Raw genomic sequence first — 21,948 nt, forward strand, 5'->3', positions numbered from 1 at the left:
CGTTATATGGATTTTTTATTTCGCTTTATTTATTTTTTGTTTGTGCGAGAGGACCTTATTTGGCTATGTGCATCTTAGTTATGCAGAGATCGGGTGTAATGCTTAAATCTTTTAAGTAATAAAACGCCCCTTTTCGAAAAATCCCCTTGTTGCAAACCGGCTAAGGGATAGATCCCTCATAGGCTAGATCCTACAAATCAGCCTATGTTGCAAGAAAATCCTGCAACACGACCCATGTTGCAAAAAAATCCGCAACACGACCCATCCGCAACACAATCTATGTGACAAAAAAACACACAACATAACCTCTGTTGCGAATGTCTTCATGTTGCGAATGTCTTCATATAACAAAAAAAAAACGCAACATAACTTTTTTGCAAAGTAGATGAAGATGTTTGACTTATCAATTGTGTCATCCGAAGGCTTGTGAGGCGATGAATCTTTTTAAAAGATCCGCCGGCTAATGGGGTAGCTGCTCCATAATATAAAAATGTTTATAGATCACTAAACACTCTTATATTTTTTTAAGGGGAATAATTGACACACTTTGAAATACTTCTAAGGCCTTTAGTGTATTTTATTCGTGTGGAAATCTCCACGCCGGAGAGCCCAAAGCTCCCCCGAACAACCTCTACCGTCAACGTGTTCCGTTCCATCTCCCTCAGAATACCGCGACTATAGCCATCTACCCCTGGCTGCAACCAAAAACTCGTTCTCCTCCAGCTGTTGCCGCCGCACCTACGCATCTCCTTCCCTTCTCTTCTCGGGGACTGACCCGCCGGAACCAGTAAACGAGAGCCCGCCGAGAAGAGGAGGCGGCGGCCGCGGGTGCATACTGGCCGGCTGGCCGGCTGCCCACGGCCCCCTCGCCTCATCGGACGAACAGCGCATCTGCCTCCCCGCCCGGCGGCCGTGTTCCCGGCGGGATAACGATGCAGGGCGGAGGCGTCTCCGGATTCCGTAAGCTCCCACCTCGGGTTCACCCCCGCCCCACAAATCGCCTTTCTCGATTCAGCTGGCGTGTTCTGATCGCCTGATCGGAACGGCCCCGTCTTGTTTGCAGATAACGCGCCGGTGACGCGGGCGATCGTCCTCGCCAGCGGCCTCCTCTCTGTCGTCTTCAGTGTGAACCGCCGAGCCCGCGCCCTCGGCCTCTCCTACCAGGTCAGTAGGTAGCCTCGGGCCGAATCTTGAGTAGTTCTGGTACCTTAGACGCGACGTGATGCCCTTAGGCGTGAATCCGTTGGTTAGGCCCGGCTTAGGAGCTCTGAAATATATACCCCTGTGAACATTTTACAGGGCGGTCCGGTGTTCTACTAGCCACCAACAAAACTCTTGAATACATTTTCGGTTGTGAAAGTTCTGTTTTGATGAACTGCCATTCAGTGACAGCTACAGGGAAGTAGAGATTGGATACCAACTGAACATACTGCTGCCCTCGTGCTAGTTCCAGTCTGCCAGGCGGTCTAGATGACCTTCTCTCGTCGTCCATGAACTCGCTCTCGTCACCGTCTTGCCGCCACTTCATGGCTTGCTGCTGTAGGGCCCACTCTCGTCGCAGCCAAGCGTCATGAGTTCACTGCCGCCGCCGCCATAGAGCTCACTCCCATGGTCATCGCCGCTGTTACTAGCTCTTTCGCATCGTCTCGCCTCTATCTCCCGCCGGTCATCAACTTTCATCGGAAAATAAGTGTGGCCCATTGAGGTCTATAACATTTCTCAGGTGTAAGTGGCCCAGGAATGGTATAACGCTGGTATTTAAGAAAACTAAAACGGACATCCAAGCAAGTTTTTCGGCCTTGCTTGGAAAAACTTTGGGCTCCGAATTTTACACCGGTAATCGGACACAAAAGTTTGGTCATAAGTGGAGTGGCTAGGATTGCTCGCCCATGTGTCCATTTGGGTGGATGGGTGTCTAATCGTCGAATTGGTGGTGTTCTTCTTTGTGGTAAGAACTATAGGTGTTAGCGTGCCTATTGTGCTTGGTTGGTAAATTCCAGAATTGGTTGGTAAATTCTGCTGGTATGCTAGGGCAGGGGTGTTCAAATCTGGTTTAAAATTAAACCGTGGAACTGCGGATTGCTGTGGTTCATTTCCCTTTGTTAGCTTGCTGTAATCCATTTCCCTTTTTTAGCTCCAACCACACCAGTGGAACTAGTACAAAAGAATGTCCTGTGTTGTGTGCCACAGCTATATGAATCCTTACTGGGCTGGAGGCCTATGTTGTGTGCCACAGTAGCATGAATCCTTGGTGGGCTGGGCTTTGGATTAAGGTGTTTCTACTGGGACATTCCAATACATGGCCGTACCTTTTTTGTTTTCCTTCATGACAATAACTTTAGTTTCTACCCCGATGCCTGCACTGGAGCTATACCGATGAGGCGACGACCGGTTCCCCATACTTACATGGCTTGGTACACAAATCAGCAGGAATAATTGGCTATTGGTACTTTAGTTAGTAGAGGCATCCCATCTCAATAACACCTGTTAAGACTCAATTTGGACAGTTACTCGAAAACGCAGAAATATAAAGCCACAGTAATTGGGCTGTCATGTACCCTAGAATCCTACTGGAACCAAAAACATAGGAGAACTTCAAATGTCTTATGTCAGACTTCACACATCAATTCTAGACAAAGAGAAGAAAACTTAAGGTAAGACTGGTAGTTTTCTTCTAAAATTCTTATCTCATAGCCCATTTGTTGAAGAATTTGACAGGAATCCTTATGAACTATTTCTTTGCTCCAAAGCATGTCAGGAAGTTCTCCTATAGGCATTTAACCCTCATTCATTACGGGGCATACAAGTTTCATTGAAGTACACCTATTGGAATTCCATAAGGAGCTACAGAAGGTTGTCAGCTTAGGTTTCTCAACTGTTAACTGACTGATGGCCATGATGGAACTTTCATTTACTGGAATCTGGGCACGCGTCTTCCAAATTTATTCAGAACACTTCAACTTTAAAATTTACAGGGCATATTGCTTAAATGTTAACCAATCTTATGGATAATCGTTAGGAAACTTGTATGGTGACAAGTTGACCAATATGACCTTTGGCGCACGATGCTACTTTCTTATGTTCCATTTTATATGTGCACCTTCCAGTTTTAAACTTTTAGTGATACTAAATGTTGCAAGCCTTTCTTGGGGAACCAGAGGTGAATAGTTAAATCTCGGTAGTGATTGCATCCAAACCTGTAGCTGTCAGTGATGTTCAATTAATATTTCATTTATCCTTGAGATCGAGCTACTTCAATGCAAAACATGTGGTCGGCTGCATATGTTCTATTACTTGGAGATTTGTTACATATTTATGAAGTTTGAACATTTTTCTATTATTCTTGCAGGACATCATAAAGAACTTTCGAGTTTGGAGGATATTTGCATCTGTATTTGCCTTTCAGTCAACACCAGAGTTGATGTTTGGACTCTACCTTCTGTATTATTTCCGTGTGTTTGAGAGGCAGATGGGCTCTAACAAATACTCTGTAAGTACTTGTTATTCTCTCGGGTATTTAATGAAGATAGATAAACAACATCAATAATACGGCTGAAGCAGGAGTAAATCGCATTATTATGTCTGGGCTTGAGAACTCAAGTCCATAAACTTTTAAGGTGGTTTAAACCTATTCTGTATGCATTGCCTCCAATATTGACCTAATTGACCCAAGTGAATCACTTTGGCAGTGTATAAAGAGTTAAATGTTAAGTTCTCAAGTTAACGAGTCTGTGTTATGCCCAAGAAAGTTTGGGGCCATACAATGCAATTAACGTGACAAGCAGATTCAGTTCAATAAGTTACATTGAAGTAGATGAAATATTTAAGCTTCTTAGTAAGAAAACTACAACACAAGTGCTTATATATTTCAATCTGCTGTGCAGGTTTTTAGTTTATTCTCTATCGCAGTATCATTACCTCTTGAGATTCTATCTTTGGTTCTCCTGAAAGGTATGCTATTTAGATAAACTGCTGAGACTAACATCTCTAGACCCTTCTTTAAGGAAAAGAAAAAGAGGACATTGCTAATGACCTATGGGCTCTGCTACTTTGTAACACTGTTACCATTCTCCTCTAGAACCTCTGTAATTAAGATGTTCTTGAGATGGCTGGTTGTACTTGCTCAAAAAGGAAATGTACAAATATTGTACTCCCTCTGTAAACAAATATAAAAAGTGACCTAAAACATTTGCATTTGTTTACAGAGGGATCAATACAATTTTCTGGATATCTAACTCCTGATAAAATGTCAGTAGACCAATTAGCAGCGTAAAGCGTCATTTAGTGCTGCAACTAGTAGATGTATCTTTACAACAACAACAACAACAACAACAAAGCCTTTAGTCCCAAACAAGTTGGGGTAGGCTAGAGGTGAAACCCATAAGATCTCGCAACCAACTCATGGCTCTGGCACATGGATAGCAAGCTTCCACGCACCCCTGTCCATAGCTAGCTCTTTGGTGATACTCCAATCCTTCAGGTCTCTCTTAACGGACTCCTCCCATGTCAAATTCGGTCTACCCCGCCCTCTCTTGACATTCTCCGCACGCTTTAGCCGTCCACTATGCACCGGAGCTTCTGGAGGCCTGCGCTGAATATGCCCAAACCATCTCAGACGATGTTGGACAAGCTTCTCTTCAATTGGTGCTACCCCAACTCTATCTCGTATATCATCATTCCGGACTCGATCCTTCCTCGTGTGGCCACACATCCATCTCAACATACGCATCTCCGCCACACCTAACTGTTGAACATGTCGCCTTTTAGTCGGCCAACACTCAGCGCCATACAACATTGCGGGTCGAACCGCCATCCTGTAGAACTTGCCTTTTAGCTTTTGTGGCACTCTCTTGTCACAGAGAATGCCAGAAGCTTGGCGCCACTTCATCCATCCGGCTTTGATTCGATGGTTCACATCTTCATCAATACCCCCATCCTCCTGCAGCATTGACCCCAAATACCGAAAGGTGTCCTTCTGAGGTACCACCTGGCCATCAAGGCTAACCTCGTCCTCACACCTAGTAGTACTGAAACCGCACATCATGTACTCGGTTTTAGTTCTATACTAAGCCTAAACCCTTTCGATTCCAAGGTTTGTCTCCATAACTCTAACTTCCCATTTACCCCCGTCCGACTATCGTCAACTAGCACCACATCATCCGCAAAGAGCATGCACCATGGGATATCTCCTTGTATATCCCTTGTGACCTCATCCATCACCAATGCAAAAAGATAAGGGCTCAAAGCTGACCCCTGATGCAGTCCTATCTTAATCGGGAAGTCATCAGTGTCGACATCACTTGTTCGAACACTTGTCACAACATTATCGTACATGTCCTTGATGAGGGTAATGTACTTTGCTGGGACTTTGTGTTTCTCCAAGGCCCACCACATGACATTCCGCGGTATCTTATCATAGGCCTTCTCCAAGTCAATGAACACCATATGCAAGTCCTTCTTTTGCTCCCTATATCTCTCCATAAGTTGTCGTACCAAGAAAATGGCTTCCATGGTCGACCTCCCAGGCATGAAACCAAACTGATTTTTGGTCACGCTTGTCATTCTTCTTAAGCGGTGCTCAATGACTCTCTCCCATAGCTTCATTGTATGGCCCATCAGCTTAATTCCACGGTAATTAGTACAACTCTGAACATCCCCCTTGTTCTTGAAGATTGGTACTAATATACTCCGTCTCCATTCTTCTGGCATCTTGTTTGCCCGAAAAATGAGGTTGAAAAGCTTGGTCAGCCATACTATCGCTATGTCCCCGAGACCTTTCCACACCTCAATGGGGATACAATCAGGGCCCATCGCCTTGCCTCCTTTCATCCTTTTTAAAGCCTCCTTGACCTCAGACTCCTGGATTCGCCGCACAAAACGCATGCTGGTCTCATCAAAGGAGTCGTCCAGTTCAATGGTAGAACTCTCATTCTCCCCATTGAACAGCTTGTCGAAGTACTCCCGCCATCTATGCTTAATCTCCTCGTCCTTCACCAAGAGTTGGCCTGCTCCGTCCTTGATGCATTTGACTTGGCCAATATCCCTCGTCTTCCTCTCTCGGATCTTGGCCATCTTATAGATGTCCCTTTCACCTTCCTTCGTGCCTAACCGTTGGTAGAGGTCCTCATATGCCCGACCCCTCGCTTCACCAACAGCTCGCTTTGCGGCCTTCTTCGCCATCTTGTACTTCTCTATGTTGTCTGCACTCCTATCCAGGTATAGGCGTTTGAAGCAATCTTTCTTCTCTTTAATCGCCTTCTGGACATCATCATTCCACCACCAGGTATCCTTATCTTCGCTTCTCCTTCCCCTGGACACTCCAAGCTCCTCCGAGGCCACCTTACGAATGCAAGTCGCCATCTTTGTCCACACATTGTTCGCATCTCCTCCTTCCTCCCAAGGGCCCTCCTTAATGACCCTCTCCTTGAACGCTAGAGCTACCTCCCCCTTGAGCTTCCACCACTTCGTTCTAGCGACTTTGGCACGCTTATCCCGCTGGACACGAATCCGAAAGCGGAAGTCAGCAACCACCAGCTTATGCTGGGGTACAACACTCTCTCCAGGTATCACCTTACAGTCTAGGCACGCACGCCTATCTTCTCTTCTCGAGAGGATGAAATCAATCTGGCTAGAGTGTTGGCCACTACTAAAAGTCACCAGATGTGATTCTCTCTTTCTAAAGAGGGTGTTAGCTACAATCATGTTGTAGGCTAGAGCAAAGCTTAAGACATCTTCTCCTTCTTGATTCCTGATGCCATAGCCAAAGCCTCCGTGCGCCCCTTCAAAACCTGTGTTAGATGTACCCACGTGGCCATTGAGGTCTCCTCCTATGAAGAGCTTCTCACCAATCGGTACACTCCTAACCATGTCTTCCAGGCCTTCCCAGAACTCCCTCTTGGTGTTCTCATTGTGGCCTACTTGCGGGGCATACGCGCTGATAACATTGAGAACCAAGTCCTCAACTACCAGCTTGACCAGGATAATCCGGTCCCCACGTCTCTTGACGTCTACCACTCCATACTTGAGGCTCTTGTTGATCAAGATGCCTACGCCATTTCTGTTTGCAGCCGTCCCTGTGTACCACAGCTTGAAGCCGGTATCCTCCACCTCCTTCGCCGTCTGTCCTCTCCATTTGGTTTCTTGGACGCAAAGGATATCAACACCTCTCCTCACCGCTGCATCAACTAGCTCCCGAAGCTTCCCTGTCAGAGACCCTACGTTCCAGCTACCTAAGCGAATCCTCCTAGGCTCGGCTAGCTTCCTTACCCTTCGCACTCGTCAAGTCAAATGCGAAGACCCTTGCCCATTTTCCACTACATCCGGGCGCCGATGTAGCGCGCCACTAAGGATGCGACGACCCGATCCTCGCTCACTTGCCACCGTATCCGGATCAAGATACAGCGCGCCACCTTGGGGTGACGGCCCGGCCCTTGCCCATTTTCCACCACACCCGGGTTCCGATGTAGCGCGTCGCTGAGAGGGTTACGCCCCAACGAAAATCTTTTGGGTTTCATCTCCATAAGAGTGGCTGAGTTTTTATGTTGGCTCGCCAAGCCTATCACAACCCTCCTCCTTTACCCGGGCTTGGGACCGGCTATGTTGAGACAACATAGGCGGAGTTTAGTAGATGTATCTTTGTGAGACAGAATTTTCCCTTAACATATGATATTTTTGTGTGTTAAATCTAAGATTTAGGCTTTCTTTGGCTGCACTCTGCTTTGCTGTTGTATGCTGTTAATTCAAGTTAACTACAGTGAGCCTTATCTAGAGATGTTGGTTGCATGCCATCATACAGTTAGACTATTGATTTCTTCCAAACATAGTTTTTCAATAGAAATGCTGGTGCTAGGAGGTTACACAGTAATATTATATGGCAATTAGTCGTGTAATCATGAGCATTGCTTTGTTTCACCCGTGTGATCATGAGCATTGCATATTGTGAGCATATGTACTCGTTGAGTTCTCTGTTATCCAGTTATGAGATTATTTAGACACCCCCTTTCATGTTTTTCTTGCAGATACAAACTACATCACTGCTCTTGCATCTGGACCTTATGGCCTTATATTTGCCTCGTTTATTCCTTTTTTCCTCGACATTCCCATCACTTCACGATTTCGTATTTTTGGCATTAATTTCAGTGATAAATCATTCATATACCTAGCTGGCCTGCAGGTTAGTTTGTATCAGAACTGAACCATTTCTATACCATTTAAATTTGAATATTAAATTACTCACCTATCCTGTTTCTCATGGCAGCTTCTTGTATCTTCTTGGAAGCGTTCCCTTATTCCTGGTATTTGTGGCCTGATTGCCGGTTCGCTCTATCGTCTCAATGTGTTTGGCATCCGCCGGAGGAAGGTTATAAGATCTCTTTTTTTTTTTCCTTTTGCACTTCTGTGTAGTCCTGTTACCTTTTTCTTTGCGTGATGGACTGCTATTGACCTTGTATCTTTTTGGTTGTCATTTTATATGGTTGATTTTCATTTTTCTGTGTAGTTCTCTGGCTTGCCTGAAATTATGCATTATATCTTATCAGCACCATGGTAGTTCTAGCTCCTTTTCATTTAAAGAAGTTAGTGCCCCTTGGATGATACCCTTGGCTGCTGTCCATGACCCAGCTTTCCAAATTATTAGATATGCAATCAGCAAGTAATGTAATGTTGGCATAGGTTATGTCTAGGTACTGGTGTTATCAAGTAATTAAGAAAACATACAAGACAGCCAGTATGGTCCATGCTGACTAATGGTAGCAGGTGGTGTTAATTGGAGTATATTAATGCTCAAATTATTGATTAATATTGTCGGTGTTCTTTGCAATTATTTTCATATATAAATCCCTGTAGAGTGTAGATGCTCTATTCTTCCTGTTTTGTTTTCTTGTTAAGTTCCTTCTCCTTTGTGCAGCTTCCACAGATTGTTGCATCATTTTTCGCAAGATTTTTTGCACCTCCTTCAGCAAGCTCATCTCGGCCGTCAAGAAGTCTTGTTGGAAATGTGCCTTCGCATACAGGCCGTACTGTTCAGGTTAGTTTCTGAAATGCTATTTTGGAAGCTTGATTTCTCCATGCATTGATCCCTCTAGATTCTGTTCACGTGAAGTACAGCTGTCGAGTTGAACTCAGAAATTGCCTGGTTAAATATTAGCAACGCTAAAGTACTGTCCTTTATAAATATAAAAATGCCTGCAAGGTTAATATTTTCTTCGTCATTCTGGATTCTGGCGTTGATTGTTCATTGTTTAGACAGTGTCTGTTCACATGAAGTGCAGATGGCCACGTAAGCATATTATAACGGGCAACTTTCACCGAGTTAGATATTATTTTTGTGGTACCATTCAATCATATGTGTCGAAGATCTACAGTCACTGAAGTGAACATGGACCAATTAGATATTTAACCTTAACCCAAGTATAAATAGCAGACTTGCCTGTATGGTTGATATTGTTCACAAGACTATTGATAGTTCACATCTAACGGGTTACTAGGTTTCATTTGGTACATACAAACCATCATCTGTATTATTTTTCTACTGCACACGACAACTGTTGATTGAGGGGTTACAAGACTTTAAACTTATTATGAATAATATTGAATTTCTATGCACTTCACAAAAGGATATCAACAACCTGATGCTATTTACGCTGGTTAATCTTTTGATCATGTTCCTTTTGCAAACAGAACCAGCCGTCTACTGGGTTTGCTCCTGTTGTGGAGCCCCCAGAGTCCTCCATTGCTATGCTGGTATCGATGGGCTTTGACAGCAATGCTGCGAGACAGGCCCTCGTGCGAGCCAGAAATGATATCAATGTAGCCACAAACATCCTGCTTGAAGCGCAGTCTCATTGAGCCAGAAATGATATGGCGGGCTGAACTGGTTATATCTGGCCATGAATGGTTGTTCCCCGCGCATTCGACAACAGATCGGTGAACTCATGGTAGTGGTTTGGAGAAGTTGAACATGTTCCTTCCTAGTTGACAGCTTAGGAAGCCGGGAAACATTTGCTGCAGTTAGTGTGGTCACATGTCAATACTAAAGAGTTTTCTCAACTCAGAGGCAATGTACCATTTGAAATTCAGCTTGTAGGATAGGTGATACATAAACATTTCAATCATAGTGTAAAATTGTTTTGCAGCCTGAAAGCAGTTTCATTATGCACACATGAATCAGATCTAAGTTCCTCCTGCATTCGTATCATAATATTTACTCGAAGCTACTGATAAAGAAAAATCCCTTAAGATGTTTTGGATATTTCAATATGAACTACATACAGACTGAAATGAGTGAACAAACACACTTAAATGTGTCTATGTACATCCAATTCAGAAAAAAGTTAGAACATCTTATACTCCCTTCATTCCTAAATATGTGACATTGAACTACTAAAACATCATATATTTAGTACTCCCTTCATTCCTAAATATGTGACATTGAACTACTAAAACGTCATATATTAGAAACGGAGCGGGTATTTTTCAACAGAGGGAGTAGTATATAGCATAACATTTGGGGCTCGGGCTGTCATAATAGTGAAGAAAGAAAATAATACTAATTGTGATCACCCCGGAAGGTTGGCGCATGGTTATATATGAAACTTGATCGTCGAGTATTAGAAAATGCATTCCTCCAAACCGTGTGTCCAAATCAAAATATGTTTTCATCGTGTGTTCTCAAGACATCTTCGAAACTGATACCGCACTGCCATGTTTTGACAAAAAAATCTTTTGAAAAGCAAGTTCTTTTTTTTGAAAAACATCAGCAACTTTATTAATTAGAAATAATGGTTACGTAGTTTATAAGAAGAGGTACAATTTGTTTCATAGGTTCCTCCACCCAATCCCTTGTCACGAAACATTTTGCTAGACTAGCAAGTTCATGAGCTACTTTATTTGCTTTCCAATGTTCAAAACTAGTAAGTGGAAAATCGCAAGCTATAAAATAGCAATCATCAAAAACTGCGGTCGTCGCTCCTGCAGAATGTCCTTCATTCTTCATTGTGTCAATGACTTTCATGTTGAATGTTGTCAGAGTTAATAACGAGACGATTGCAACCCACCTTTTGTGTCGGCAATAAGCCGAACCTAAGTGCCAATGCTTTAGCTGTCAGCACATCAACACACCATTCAATTTTCTAATTTCCGCCAGCAATGAAATTTCCTTTGTCATCCCTAAGAACGGCACCCGATGTGCCCCTTAACAAATCATGATTAAAAAACATCCACATTCAGCTTAACAAACCCCCTAGGGGGTCTGATCCATCCTTCATTTTTTCTCTTTGCATTAGGGGGCATTAACATAATTTGTCGTTCTAGCACAAATCCCCATCGAGGTTTAGTACGCCTCTTTAAACATTCCCTCATGAACTAGCTTCCGTCTATTTCACCATAGATACCACACGGTTATAATGATCATCTCCAGTGCATTCTGAAAACCCAATATAGATAGTTCTTGATCTGGCATGACGAGTACTAATTCAAGGATTGTCTCTCCCGCCCGATCGACCACACAAGCTCTTTTAACTGTCTCATACACCCCCCCCCCACACACACACACACACTGCTAAAGCTAATTTCCAGATCTTACCCCAAATAGGATTGCCCTTACTTCTACCCATACCATTTGTGTATTACAGTTTCCTACTGTGTTGTTTATTCTATTCCTCCAAATAAGTTGATCGTACAGTAAACAAACCATTTTTAGTATAGCTCCAAGCAATGAAATCCGACATATTATGCATAGGGAGAGGGATCGCTAGGACTCTTCGAGCATCAATTGGCCACAATGTTTGTCTCACCAAACCTTCATCCCAACCGTTCATGACTGGATCAATAAGGTCAGAAACTTTCGTCGGTAGATTCCCTCGTCTAGGAGTAATAATTCTCCTATTCGCACAATTCAGGATCCATGCATCTCTCCATATGTCAATATTTTTGAAGGAAATATGCCCTAGAGGCAATAATAAAGTTATTATTTATATTTCCTTATATCATGATAAATGTTCATTATTCATGCTAGAATTGTATTAACCGGAAACTTGATACATGTGTGAGTACATAGACAAAACAAAGTGTCCCTAGTATGCCTCTACTTGACTAGCTCGTTAATCAAAGATGGTTAAGTTTCCTGACCATAGACATGTGTTGTCATTTGATGAACGAGATCACATCATTAGGAGAATGATGTGATGGACAAGACCCATCCGTTAGCTTAGCATAATGATCATGAAGTTTTATTGATATTGCTTGCTTCATGACTTATACATATTCCTTTGACTATGAGATTATGCAACTCCTGAATACCGGAGGAACACCTTGTGTGCTATCAAACGTCACAACGTAACTGGGTGATTATAAAGATGCTCTACAGGTGTCTCCGAAGGTGTTTGTTGGGTTGGCATAGATCGAGATTAGGATTTGTCACTCCGAGTATCAGAGAGGTATCTCTGGGCCCTCTCGGTAATGCACATCACGATAAGCCTTGGAAGCAATATGCTAATGAGTTAGTTGCGGGATGATGCATTATTGAACGAGTAAAGAGACTTGCCGGTAACGAGATTGAACTAGGTATGAAGATACCAACGATCGAATCTCGGGCAAGTAACATACCAATAATAAAGGGAATGATGTATGTTGTCATTGCGGTTTGACCGATAAAGATCTTCGTAGAATATGTAGGAACCAATCTGAGCATCCAGGTTCCGCTGTTGGTTATTGACCGGAGATGTGTCTCGGTCATGTCTACATAGTTCTCGAACCCATAGGGTCTGCACGCTTAACGTTCAATGACGATTTGTATTATGAGTTGTGTGTTTTGGTGACCGAAGATTGTTCGGAATCCTGGATGAGATCATGGACATGACGAGGAGTCTCGAAATGGTCGAGAGGTAAAGATTGATATATTGGACGGCTATATTCGGACACCGAAATGGTTTCGGATATGCCCTAGAGGCAATAATAAAGTTATTTATATTTCCTTATATCATGATAAATGTTTATTATTCATGCTAGAATTGTATTAACCGGAAACTTAGTACATGTGTGAATACATAGACAAGCAGAGTGTCACTAGTATGCCTCTACTCGACTAGCTCGTTAATCAAAGATGGTTAAGTTTCCTAGCCATGGACAAAGAGTTGTCATTTGATAAACGAGATCACGTCATTAGAGAATGATGTGATTGACTTGACCCATCCGTTAGCTTAGCACTATGACCGTTTAGTTTATTGCTATTGCTTTCTCCATAACTTATACATGTTCCTATGACTATGAGATTATGCAACTCCCGAATACCGGAGGAACACTTAGTGTGCTATCAAACATCACAACGTAACTGGGTGACTATAAAGATGCTCTACGGGTGTCTTTGATGGTGTTTGTTGAGTTGGCATAGATCGAGATTAGGATTTGTCACTCCGCGTATCGGAGACGTATCTCTGGGCCCTCTTGGTAATGCACAACACTATAAGCCTTGCAAGCAATGTGAGTAATGAGTTAGTTATGGGATGTAGCATGACGAAACGAGTAAAGAGACTTGCGGGTAACGAGATTGAATTAGGTATTGAGATACCGACGATTGAATCTCGGGCAAGTAACATACCGATGACAAAGGGAACTACGTAAGTTGTTATGCGGTTTGACCAATAAAGATCTCCGTAGAATGTGTAGGAGCTAATATGAACATCCAGGTTCCGCTATTGGTTACTGACCGGAAACATGTCTCGGTCATGTCTACATAGTTCTCGAACCCGTAGGGTCCGCAAGCTTAACGTTCGGTGACGATCAGTATTATGAGTTTATGTGTTTTGATGTACCGAAGATAGTTCGGAGTCTCGGATAGGATCACGGACACGACGAGGAGTCTCGAAATGGTCGAGAGATAAAGATTGATATATTGGACGGCTATATTCGGACACCAGAAGTGTTCCGGGTGATTTCGGAGAAAACCGGAGTGCCTGAGGGTTACCAACCCCCCCGGGAACTAGTGGGCCTAGATGGGCCTTAGTGGAGAGAGAGAGGGGCTGCCAGGGCAGGCTGCGCGCCCCCTCCCCCTTGAGTCTGAATTGGACTAGGAGGGGGGTGGCGCCCCCCTTTCCTTCCCCTCTCCCACTCCTTCCTTCCCCCTCCTAGTAGGACTAGGAAAGGAGGAATCCTACTCCTACTAGGAGGAGGATTCCTCCCCTGCTTGGCGCGCCCTAGGGCCGGCCGCCCCCCCTTGCTCCTTTATATATGGGGACAGGGGGCACCCTAGAACACACAACAGACAACTGTCTTAGCCGTGTGCGGCGCCCCCCTCCATCATAATCCACCTCGGTCATATCGTCATAGTGCTTAGGTGAAGCCCTGCACTGGTATCTTCATCATCACCGTCATCACGCCGTCGTGCTGACGAAGCTCTCCCTCGACACTCAGCTGGATTGAGAGTTCGTGGGACGTCACCGAGCCAAACGTGTGCAGATCGCGAAGGTGTCGTACTTTCGGTACTAGGATCATCGGATCGTGAAGACGTACGACTACATCACCCGCGTTGTCATAACGCTTCCGCTTACGGTCTATGAGGGTACGTGGACAACACTCTTCCCCTCTCGTTGCTATGCATCACCATGATAGATCTTGCGTGTGTGCAGGAACATTTTGAAATTACCGCATTCCCCAATAGTGGCATCCGAGCCAGGTCTACGTGGGTGTCAGTTTCTCCAACTTTAGTTGAATCGGATTCAATGAACAGGGTTCTTTCTAAAGATCAAAAAGCAATCACTATACCGCGTTGTGGTTTTTGATGTGTAGGTAAGAACAGTTCTTGCTCAGCCCGTAGCAGCCACGTAAAACTTGCAACAACAAAGTAGAGGACGTCTAACTTGTTTTTGCAGGGCATGTTGTGATGTGATATGGTCAAGACATGATGCTAAATTTTATTGTATGAGATGATCATGTTTTTTAACAAAGTTATCGGCAACTGGCAGGAGCCATATGGTTGTCGCTTTATTGTATGAAATGCAATCGCCATGTAATTGCTTTACTCTATCACTAAGCGGTAGCGATAGTCATAGAAGCAATAGTTGGCGAAACGACAATGATGCTTTGATGGAGATCAGGGTGTCAAGCCGGTGACGACGGTGATCATGACGGTGCTTTGGAGATGGAGATCAAAGGCACAAGATGATGATGATGGCCATATCATATCACTTATATTGATTGCATGTGATGTTTATCCTTTATGCATCTTATTTTGCTTAGTTCGGCGGTAGCATTATAAGATGATCTCTCACTAAATTTCAAGGTATAAGTGTTCTCCCTGAGTATGCACCGTTGCTACAGTTCGTCGTGCCGAGACACCACGTGATGATCGGGTGTGATAAGCTCTACGTTCACATACAACGGGTGCAAGCCAGTTCTGCACATGCGGAATACTCGGGTTAAACTTGACGAGCCTAGCATATGCAGATATGGCCTCGGAACACTGAGACGGAAAGGTCGAGCTTGAATCATATAGTAGATATGATCAACATAGTGATGTTCACCATTGAAAACTACTCCATCTCATGTGATGCTCAAACATGGTTTAGTTCATATGGATCATGTGATCACTTAGATGATTAGAGGGATGTCTATCTAAGTGGGAGTTCTTAAGTAATTTGATTAACTGAACTTTAATTTATCATGAACTTAGTACCTGATAGTATTTTGCATGTCTATGTTGTTGTAGATAGGTGGCCCGTGCTGTTGTTCCATTGAATTTTAGTGTGTTCCTAGAGAAAGCTAAGTTGAAAGATGATGGTAGCAATTACACGGACTGGGTCTGTAACTTGAGGATTATCCTCATTGCTGCACAGAAGAATTACGTCCTGGAAGCACCGCTAGGTGACAAACCCGCTACAGGAGCAACACCAGATGTTGTGAACACCTGGCAAAGTAAAGCTGATGACTACTCGATAGTTCAGTGTGCCATGATTTACGGCTTAGAACCAGGACTTCAACGACGTTTTGAACGTCATGGAGCATATGAGATGTTTTAGGAGTTGAAGTTAATATTTCAAGCAAATGCCCGGATTGAGAGATATGAAGTCTCCAATAAGTTCTATAGCTGCAAAATGGAGGAGAATAGTTCTATCAGTGAACATATACTCAGAATGTCTGGGTACCACAACCACTTGACTCAGCTGGGAATTAATCTTCCTAATGATAGTGTCATTGACAGAGTTCTTCAATCACTGCCACCAAGCTACAAGAGCTTTGTGATGAACTATAATATGCAAGGGATGGATAATACTATTCCCGAGCTCTTCACAATTCTAAAGGCTGCAGAGGTAGAAATCAAGAAGGAGCATCAAGTGTTGATGGTCAACAAGACCACCAGTTTCAAGAAAAAGGGTAAAGGGAAGAAGGGGAACTTCAATAAGAACGGCAAGCAAGTTGCTGCTCAAGTGAAGAAGCCCAAGTCTGGACCTAAGCCTGAGACTGAGTGCTGCTACTGCAAAGGGACTGGTCACTGGAAGCGGAACTGCCCCAAGTATTTGGCGAAGAAGGATGGCAAAGTGAAAGGTATATTTGATATACATGTTATTGATGTGTACCTTACTAATGCTCGCAGTAGCGCCTGAGTATTTGATACTGGTTCTGTTGCTAATATTTGCAACTCGAAATAGGGGCTAGGGATTAAGCAAAGATTGGCTAAGGACGAGATGACGATGCGCGTGGGAAATAGTTCAAAGTCGATGTGATCGCCATCGGCACGCTACCTCTACATCTACCTTCGGGATTAGTTTTAGACCTAAATAATTGTTATTTGGTGCCAGCGTTGAGCATGCACATTATATTTGGATCTTGTTTGATGCGAGACAGTTATTCATTTAAATCAGAGAATAATGGTTGTTCTATTTATATGAGTAATATCTTTTATGCTAATGCACCCTTGATGAGTGGTCTATTTTTAATAAATCTTGATAGTAGTGATACACATGTTCATATTATTGAAGCCAAAAGATATAAGTTTAATAATGATAGTGCAACTTATTTGTGGCACTGGCGTTTAGGTCATATTGGTGTAAAGCACATGAAGAAACTCCATGCTGATGGACTTTTCGAATCACTTGATGCTTGCGAACCATGCCTCATGGGCAAGATGACTAAGAATTTGTTCTCCAGAACAATGGAGCGAACAACAGACTTATTGGAAATAATACATATTGATGTATGCAGTCCGATGGGTGTTGATGCTCGCGGCGGGTATCATTATTTTCTTACCTTCACAGATGATTTAAGCAGAGATGGGTATGTCTACTTGATGAAACATAAGTCTGAAACATTTGAAAAGTTCAAAGAATTTCAGAGTGAAGTGGAAAATCATCGTAACAAGAAAATTAAGTTTCTACGATCTGATCGTGGAGGAGAATATTTGAGTTACGAGTTTGGTCTTCATTTGAAACAATGCAGAATAGTTTCGCAACTCACTCCACCTGGAACACCACAACGTAATGGTGTGTCCGAACGTCGTAATCGCACTTTATTAGATATGGTACGATCTATGAAGTCTCTCACTGATTTACCGCTATCATTTTGGGGTTATGCTTTAGAGACGGTTGCATTCACATTAAATAGGGTACCATCAAAATCCGTTGAGACGTCACCTTATGAACTGTGGTTTGGCAAGAAACCCAAGTTGTCATTTCTTAAAGTTTGGGGCTGAAATGCTTATGTGAAAAAGCTTCAACCTGATAAGCTCGAACCCAAATCGGAGAAATGTGTCTTCATAGGATACCCAAAGGAAACTATTGGGTACACCTTCTATCACAGATCCGAAGGCAAGATATTCGTTGCTAAGAATGGATCCTTTCTAGAAAGGAGTTTCTCTCGAAAGAAGTGAGTGGAGGAAAGTAGAACTTGACGAGGTAATTGTACCTACCCCCTTATTGGAAAATAGTTCATCACAGAAATCAGTTCCAGTGATTCCTAAACCAGTAAGTGAGGAAACTAATGATGATGATCATGGAACTTCTGATCAAGTTACTACCAAACCTCATAGGTCAACCAGAGTAAGATCCGCACCAGAGTGGTACGGTAATCCTGTTCTGGAAGTCATGTTACTTGACCATGACGAACCTACAAACTATGAGGAAGCGATGATGAGCCCAGATTCCACAAAATGGCTTGAAGCCATGAAATCTGAGATGGGATCCATGTATGAGAACAAAGTGTGGACTTTGGTTGACTTGCCCATTGATCGGCAGGCCATAAAGAATAAATGGATCTTCAAGAAGAAGACTGGTGCTGACGGTAATGTTACTGTCTACAAAGCTCGACTTGTTGCAAAAGGTTTTCGATAAGATCAAGGAGTTGACTACGATGAGACCTTCTCACCCGTAGCGATGCTTAAGTCTGTCTGAATCATGTTAGCAATTGCCGTATTTTATGATTATGAAATTTGGCAAATGGATGTCAAAATTGCATTCCTTAATGGATATCTTAAAGAAGAGTTGTATATGATGCAACCAGAAGGTTTTGTCGATCCAAAAGGTGCTAACAAAGTGTGCAAGCTCCAGCGGTCCATTTATGGACTGGTGCAAGCCTCTCGGAGTTGGAATATACGCTTTGATAGTGTGATCAAAGCATATGGTTTTATACAGACTTTTGGAGAAGCCTGTATTTACAAGAAAGTGTGGGAGCTCTGTAGCATTTCTGATATTATATGTGGATGACATTTTGTTGATCGGAAATGATACTGAATTTCTGAATAGCATAAAAGGATACTTGAATAAGAATTTTTCAATGAAAGACCTCGGTGAAGCTGCTTATATATTGGGCATCAAGATCTATAGAGATGGATCAAGACGCTTAATTGGACTTTCACAAAACACATACCTTGATTAAGTTTTGAAGAAGTTCAAAATGGATCAAGCAAAGAAAGGGTTCTTGGCTGTGTTACAAGGTGTGAAGTTGAGTCAGACTCAATGCTCGACCACTTCAGAAGATAGAGAGAAAATGAAAGTCATTCCCTATGCTTCAGCCATATGTTCTATCATGTATGCAATGTTGTGTACCAGACCTGATGTGTGCCTTTCTATTAGTTTAGTAGGGAGGTACCAAAGTAATCTAGGAGTGGATCACTGGACAACGGTCAAGGACATCCTGAAATACCTGAAAAGGAATAAGGATATGTTTCTCGTTTAAGGAGGTGACAAAGAGCTCGTTGTAAACGGTTACGTCGATGCAAGCTTTGACACTGATCCGGATGACTCTAAGTCACAAACCGGATACGTATTTTTATTGAATGGTGGAGCTGTCAGTTGGTGTAGTGCCAAGCAGAGCGTCGTGGCGGGATCTACGTGTGAAGCGGAGTACATAGCTGCTTCGGAAGCAACAAATGAAGGAGTCTGGATGAAGGAGTTCATATCTGATCTAGGTGTCATACCTAGTGCATCGGGTCCAATGAAAATCTTTTGTGACAATACTGGTGCAATTGCCTTGGCAAAGGAATCCAGATTTCACAAGAGAACCAAGCACACCAAGAGACGCTTGAATTCCATCCGTGATCAAGTCAAGGAGGGAGACATAGAGATTTGCAAGATACATATGGATCTGAATGTAGCAGACCCGTTGACTAAGCCTCTCTCACGAGCAAAACATGATCAATACCAAGACTCCATGGGTGTTAGAATCATTACAAGGTAATCTAGATTATTGACTCTAGTGCAAGTGGGAGACTGAAGGAAATATGCCCTAGAGGAAATAATAAAGTTGTTATTTATATTTCCTTATATCTTGATAAATGTTTATTATTCATGCTAGAATTGTATTAACCGGAAACTTAGTACATGTGTGAATACATAGACAAACAGAGTGTCACTAGTATGCCTCTACTTGACTAGCTCGTTAATCAAAGATGGTTAAGTTTCCTAGCCATGGACAAAGAGTTGTCATTTGGTAAACGGGATCACATCATTACAGAATGATGTGATTGACTTGACCCATCCGTTAGCTTAGCACTATGATCGTTTAGTTTATTGCTATTGCTTTCTCCATAACTTATACATGTTCCTATGACTATGAGATTATGCAACTCCCGAATACCGGAGGAACACTTAGTGTACTATCAAACTCACAACATAACTGGGTGACTATAAAGATGCTCTACAGGTGTATCCATTGGTGTTTGTTGAGTTGGCATAGATCGAGATTAGGATTTGTCACTCCGCGTATCGGAGACGTATCTCTAGGCCCTCTTGGTAATGCACAACACTATAAGCCTTGCAAGCAATGTGAGTAATGAGTTAGTTATGGGATGTAGCATGACGAAACGAGTAAAGAGACTTGCGGGTAACGAGATTGAATTAGGTATTGAGATACCGACGATTGAATCTCGGGCAAGTAACATACCGATGACAAAGGGAACTACGTAAGTTGTTATGCGGTTTGACCAATAAAGATCTCCGTAGAATGTGTAGGAGCCAATTTGAACATCCAGGTTCCGCTATTGGTTATTGATCGGAGACATGTCTCGGTCATGTCTACATAGTTCTCGAACCCGTAGGGTCCGCACGCTTAACGTTCGGTGACGATTGGTATTATGAGTTTATGTGTTTTGATGTACCGAAGATAGTTCGGAGTCCTGGATAGGATCACGGACATGACGAGGAGTCTCAAAATGGTCGAGAAATAAATATTGATATATTGCACGGCTATATTTGGACACAGGACGTGTTCCGGGTGATTTGAGAGAAAACCGGAGTGCCAGAGGGTTACCGGAACCCCCCCGGGGAACTAGTGGGCCTAGATGGGCCTTAGTGGAGAGAGAGACGGGCTTCCAGGGCAGGCCGCGCGCCCCTCCCCCTTGAGTCCGAATTGGACTAGGAGGGGGGTGGCGCCCCCCCTTTCCTTCCCCTCTCCCACTCCTTCCTTCCCCCTCCTAGTAGGACTAGGAAAGGAGGAATCCTACTCCTACTAGGAGGGGGATTCCTCCCCTCCTTGGCGCGCCCTAGGGCCGGCCGGCCTCCCCTTGCTCCTTTCTATACGGGGGCAGGGGGCACCCTAGAACACACAACAGACAATTGTCTTAGCCATGTGCGGTGCCCCCCTCCACCATAATCCACCTCGGTCATATTGTCATAGTGCTTAGGCGAAGCCCTGCGTCGGTAACTTCATCATCCCCGTCATAACTCCGTCATGCTGACAAAGCTCTCCCTTGACACTCAACTGGATCGAGAGTTCGTGGGATGTCACCGAGCCGAACGTGTGCAGATCACGGAGGTGTCATACTTTCGGTACTAGGATCGGTCGGATCGTGAAGACGTATGACTACATCAACCGCGTTGTCATAACGCTTCTGCTTACTGTCTACGAGGGTACATGGACAACACTCTTCCCCTCTCGTTGCTATGCATCACCATGATAGATATTGCATGTGCGCAGGAAAATTTTGAAATTACTGCGTTCCCCAACAAGTAGCCCCTGAACCAGTCTTCAATGACGATGTGTTCGGCGCGCATATTGTCTTCGGCATTGCAAGGCAGGAACCTCCTCCGAATACTTCAAAGAAATCTTTTGAGTAAGAGAACTGTATCTGGCTCTGTATCACAACCCTCAATCATGAAGGCAAGAATACTTAATCAAAATAAGTTCTGCCAACTGACAACTTTTTCGGTGAAATGTCACGTCTGGCCTCTTTATCCTTTCGAACCATTTTTTGGCCTCCCGCTTCGCGTTTCGAGGCACGACCTCCACTGACACGTCTTGTCAAAACAGGTATCATGTCCGCTTATTGCGGGATCCTCATCAATACAGGTTTGGGTAATCCAACTGTGTCATTCGCACGACCCCTTGGGAACAGGCGAGTTTTAAGGCTTGAGGGGGCGCTTGATATTCACCGCCTATATAAGTGGATAAAGATCCCTTCTTTTTACCCCACGCCTTGTTCCTTCCTCTGCTTTCCCATCCTTGAGCTCCAATGCCCAAGCTTCA

At 43.6% G+C, this 21,948-nt stretch overlaps 1 protein-coding gene across 1 annotated transcript; it reads left to right on the forward strand.

The window, feature by feature from the left end:
* The first annotated feature begins 638 nt into the window (after positions 1-638).
* LOC125543744 (Ubiquitin-associated (UBA) protein) lies at positions 639-10,160 on the forward strand. Its single transcript, XM_048707206.2, has 8 exons — positions 639-960; positions 1,064-1,164; positions 3,350-3,490; positions 3,885-3,951; positions 8,019-8,173; positions 8,258-8,359; positions 8,906-9,025; positions 9,679-10,160. Exons 1-8 carry the CDS (start codon positions 933-935, stop codon positions 9,844-9,846), a joined length of 882 nt encoding a protein of 293 aa, XP_048563163.1. The 5' UTR covers positions 639-932; the 3' UTR covers positions 9,847-10,160.
* Positions 10,161-21,948: the final 11,788 nt, after the last annotated feature.

This window comes from Triticum urartu, chromosome 3A (assembly GCF_056163025.1).
Source record: "Triticum urartu cultivar PI428250 chromosome 3A, HENAU_Tu73, whole genome shotgun sequence".
In the NCBI taxonomy this organism is placed as follows: Eukaryota; Viridiplantae; Streptophyta; class Magnoliopsida; order Poales; family Poaceae; genus Triticum; species Triticum urartu.

Excerpts from the sequence above, each read along its gene's own strand:
- LOC125543744 (XM_048707206.2), top strand. The coding sequence starts at position 933 with ATGCAGGGCGGAGGCGTCTCCGGATTCC. Across the intron at positions 3,491-3,884 it reads TGGGCTCTAACAAATACTCT|GTTTTTAGTTTATTCTCTAT; the intron begins GTAAGTACTTGT and ends TCTGCTGTGCAG. Across the intron at positions 8,360-8,905 it reads TTGGCATCCGCCGGAGGAAG|CTTCCACAGATTGTTGCATC; the intron begins GTTATAAGATCT and ends TCCTTTGTGCAG.